The 4,714-nt window shown below is 38.9% G+C and overlaps 1 protein-coding gene across 2 annotated transcripts; it reads right to left on the reverse strand.

Moving 5' to 3' along the window:
• Positions 1-324: 324 nt before the first annotated feature.
• On the reverse strand, positions 325-4,225 carry LOC127865035 (protein CLN8-like). 2 transcript variants are annotated; one of them, XM_052404913.1, is made up of 2 exons: positions 4,027-4,225; positions 325-2,341 (listed from the first exon to the last, which is right to left on the reverse strand). In XM_052404913.1, exon 2 carries the CDS (start codon positions 2,328-2,330, stop codon positions 1,497-1,499), a length of 834 nt encoding a protein of 277 aa, XP_052260873.1. In that variant the 5' UTR covers positions 2,331-2,341; positions 4,027-4,225; the 3' UTR covers positions 325-1,496. The 2 variants fall into 2 exon arrangements, with proteins under 2 accessions (XP_052260873.1, XP_052260874.1); XM_052404914.1 differs by lacking the exon at positions 4,027-4,225 and adding an exon at positions 3,899-4,019.
• Positions 4,226-4,714: the final 489 nt, after the last annotated feature.

Here is a 4,714-nt window from a genome sequence, read left to right on the forward strand (position 1 = left end):
AAATATCAGAGCGGAGTGGAAAACTTGAACCTGAAAAAAGATAGCACAGCGGAGCAGTAGATATACCTGAACAGAGGAAAGCAAAACGGAACAGACCATAACTGAACAAAAGATAGCAGAGCGGAGCGAAACACATACCTGAACACAAGTTGGAAGAGCGGAGCAGAACATCTCAGAAGGTAGCAGAGTTACGAGGGCGGGTTGACGTAAGAACAGACAGACAGCGGGCTTATGGATGTCCTTGTACTGAAAATCTTTCTATATCCAACACTGTTAGCGAACTGATGCACAAAGGGTACTGAACGAAATAATGACTATCATGCATACTATGAACAATATTTATTTCAAATAATAATATAACACAAGGAAAACACATCATATTGCACCGAAAAAAAAACATGCATGTATATTGTAAACAAAGCATTAAAGCCCCAGCACACATTTACTTAAAACAGATAATTTCACATTAATCGTTTCCAATCGCTTAATATAACTGATTTGGTGATTGTTATTGCATAATTGTTAAACACGCTAAAGGATGTCATGCCTCCAGGCTTTATAGAGAAAATTACACAACCATGGTAACAAGCGACTTATGAAGTCTAAATTCTGTTTGCACTAAAAGTCACACACATTAACATTCAATATGTTTTTACAAACGAAATGTGTGTTAGTAGAATAAATCCCATTTCCCCTCATAATTTCTGATGCCATTACAGTATCAAACAAGTAATTGTCGGTGGACCGGGGCGTTAAAACAAAACTAAACATAATTTCATATTACCAGCGTACTGTTTCAATTGATTTTTAAATTGGCACTTAAGTTCAGCTTATATATTTGTCAATATATAGGTTTTAAAGTGCATTCAGATTTATATAGAAACAGACTGTCGAGTATCATTTGTTTAAATATTGCACATAACATGTATTCTTGATGTAGTGTAGTATATTTCAACAGTAAGAAAATGCATTTTAAAAAGCACATAAAATTACATAAAGACAATCTTACAATATTTCTGATCTTTTAACTAATACCGAGGGTTCTATTTAGTTTCAAAACAGTTCTTTTACTTAACATTCCACGCAAATACGTTATACGAGCTTATAAATTAATAGGGAAGAAAGTAAAGCACAGAGTCTACTGTCGGTTTTAATTTTTATGCATACGATAAATCATATATAATTTGCAAAGGCACGGTTTGCTGTAAACATCGCTGACCACAACTGAAATTTAGTACAACCAAGTTTTATTTAATAAAAATTAATGAATTCGGAAGTTCATCCTCATGATCAGAATGAAACTGAATAACAGCGTCACGATATGTTTTCGAAAAAAATATGTCCGTTAATGTGGGCTGGCAAACGCAAAACCTGAAAGTATGAGGATGGCTTCACAATATTCATAGAAATTATCTACTGCGCACATTCGTAATTGAGTATTAGGTTACCATAATAATAAATCAATGATCAATACATTTGACGCAAATATTAACGGTTTATTCGCGTTTGACCGAACCATTCTTCGCCTTGTGCTTATTGGAATCCTCGAAGTTCCAATCCACGGGGTTGATCATTTGCACCGTCTTCTTGTATGTCCAATATGGCGTCATCACGAACGCAACGAGCGTCAGTTGCGTGTAGAAGAGGGCAAACATGGGCATCGGCATGGCGCTCCATATCCGGTCCCAGTGGTTGTAGGTCCAGTACCACATTGAAAACTCGACCACGGACCGGAGGTGGAAGGTGTGAACCAGTATGAACTGGTTGGCCTTCCAGAGCAAGGTATGCGCCATGTCGGCCTTTAAGAGAGTCCAGCAGAGGCAACTGAACGGCGTGGACATTTCGAGGATCAAACCCCGCGTGCCAAAGAAGTGGGTGCTTTTCACGTAGATAAGCGTCGAGTAGGCGATGAGGGAAAGCCAATGGTGGAGGTTAAGAAGCAAGTTGAACTGTTTGTAGTAGATGTCCGACCACAAGATCATGCTGCATTCGAATATGAAGAAGCCAACGGTGGTGCACATTGCGAAATGGCTAGTGGGCGTGGTGGCAAATACGACGTCGTGTTCTAGTTCCGTGTCAACGAAGATCGCCCACAGGCCGAATACCGTGCAGTAGATACCGTACACCGCACGGACAATGGCAAGGTTCCAAAATATCTTCTCTTTCGTGCGGAGGTTCTTGTACGTGACCAGAGGAGAAGAAACTGCCGACGACGCGCCATACACTGCGCAAAAGAAGGCAAAGGAGAGGCCGATGTAGTTAAGCTTCACGTTCAGTTGTTCCCAGTCCGCTGTAGCGAGCGATGGGTGGATGTATTCGACAAGACCCATCTTTAGTGAATCTGTAATTCACAAGCATCGACCATTCAGTACAGTGAGTTAAACTATTTATACGGTATCAGCAATGTCCTAGCTCTTAAACCAACACACAATCGTTGACCTTGCATTAAAGGGGCATTTAATCAAATTAATAAATTTACGAACTCAAATGATCCAAATAGTCGGGAGGGCTCAGCTGAAAGAATTGAGAATCGCGGTTTCGATCCCAGGCCGAGCTTCATTACTTGAGGCGATTGGTTAAAAAACCCTTCTACTGTGACCACCCCACCTCCAATATCAGATTCAATTGCGACAGTTATGCCTTAAAGCGTACTTTCCGTACCCGTGGTACATTGTAGTATGCTTAAGAGGAGTACTCGGGAAATTTTTAAGTACTACCCTAGCCGAAAATGGCCAATGGAGATTCCACGATTTATCATAATCGGCTCAGGTATGAACTTCTTAAAAGTAGCCATGGTCCTCTTATGTATAACACAAAGTATCCGGGGCACGGAAAATATACAAAATAAGTACCCTGGGTATGACCGGGTGGCGTAAAGCGCATCCGGGATATATTGTAATGTGTAGTTTAATTTCGAGTACCCGGTATACATTTAAATAGTACCTAAGCTGACAAAGACCTATTTAGCGTCAGTTACTGCCGCTCGATTGGTCATTGTCGGCTCGGGTACTATTTAAATGTACCCCGGGTACTCTTAAGTATACTTAAATGTATCCCGGTTACGGTAAATATACTAAAACGTACCCGGGAATTCTTATGCTAAGTGTGTTGTCGTCTGCTTTTTTTACCTCTATATTATCGAAACTCATACCACAAAAGGATCTTGAGGTATGTTTTTTTGAAGTTACTTCTGTTTTGTATTCCGTAGCGCGTTTTACGAAATCAGATTGTTGGCGGTAATAAAACTCGGATACAGTCTAATTGGTCGGGTACGTGTTGGTTTATTTTACGTACCCGGGGTACATTTAAGTATACTTTAGAGTACACGGGGTACATTGAAGTAATACCCGAGCCGACAATGACCAATAGAGCGTTACTGCCATATGTGTTTGACCTTAGTACTGGTAAAGATTGGGTAAGCTTGCCCAAGATAAATATGAGTCGTTTAACAGGCCGCCTTGATATGGATACAATTCTATTGCACATGACGTGAAACAGAAACTTGGTATTTAAACAAGAGTGTTCAAAAAAGAGTGAGAAAGAAAACAATATTTTAAGTGTTATATAGTATTAATGTTTAATCATCTCTATCAAACACGTAAACCAATAAAATCAAAGCAAAGATATAAGTCTATTAACCAAAAAATATATAAATAATACATATGAAAACTCATCAAAAGATGCTCAACTAATTTTCCTGGTTTTAATATTAAACCTGTGAAAACAAGTGTACACATACCAATCGTGAACACCTCAATTTACCATATAGTCCGAATGTCTTATTCTATCTCAGTTGTCGTAGGTTCGAAACAATGTGATGGCAAAATATATTTTTATTCTTCATATGATATTTTATATGTTTTTGATTTGTAAAACCTTCGAAGATTGTGCTAATTACCGCGCTTCGATAAGCAGGTCCTTGTAAGTTGTAACTACCCGTCCCACAATATTTTAACCGTCAGTATTTATTAAAATAGTTAGTATTCAAGTATGTTCAGTGTGTATTTAGACATATATAGTACTCACCAGGTAAACCCGTCTCGTCCGAACTTATCACATGTATCAAACTACATCGATCATAATTGTATGAAATATACTTGTATTACTATCGCTTTATCGCCCCATGCAAGGCTGTGTTATTTACGTATACACTTTTACTAGGACTTCACATGGTGCTCACGAACTTAATCTTAAAACGGGGCACATGTGACACACCGAAATCCGATAGTAAACTGAGAGAAATCCAAACTAAAACCAGCTTTTGTCATGTTACACATAGGTGTGCAATAGTATAGAGCATGTCACTGCGTGGATATGCAAGGCACACACGAAAAGGTAAATTAGTGTTAAAAAGAAAATGCATTTTAAACTATTATACTGTTGTTTTTAATTGATTTTACGTAGAATGAAAATACGTACTGAACACGGTGTATTATATAGTTATTCAAAAAAAAAATCCACACATTTTCGCAATCACACATATTAGCGATCCTTTTTCTATATGAAAATACATGACCGAAAAAGTCATGTTCACCATGTTAATAATACAAAACGAAGCAGGTTCTCGGTGACCGGCTGCCTTTAAGGCCCAGTCTTACTATGATGCCGGCGGAGCCCCGGTGCGTGATCCGGCATCTACCGGGATGAACCGGGGCTCCACCGGGATGCACTGGGCTCCACCGGGAAAATATTAAAATGTTTGATACCTCCGGGA

The sequence above is a fragment of the Dreissena polymorpha genome, chromosome 1 (genome assembly GCF_020536995.1).
Source record: "Dreissena polymorpha isolate Duluth1 chromosome 1, UMN_Dpol_1.0, whole genome shotgun sequence".
NCBI classification, from domain to species: Eukaryota; Metazoa; Mollusca; class Bivalvia; order Myida; family Dreissenidae; genus Dreissena; species Dreissena polymorpha.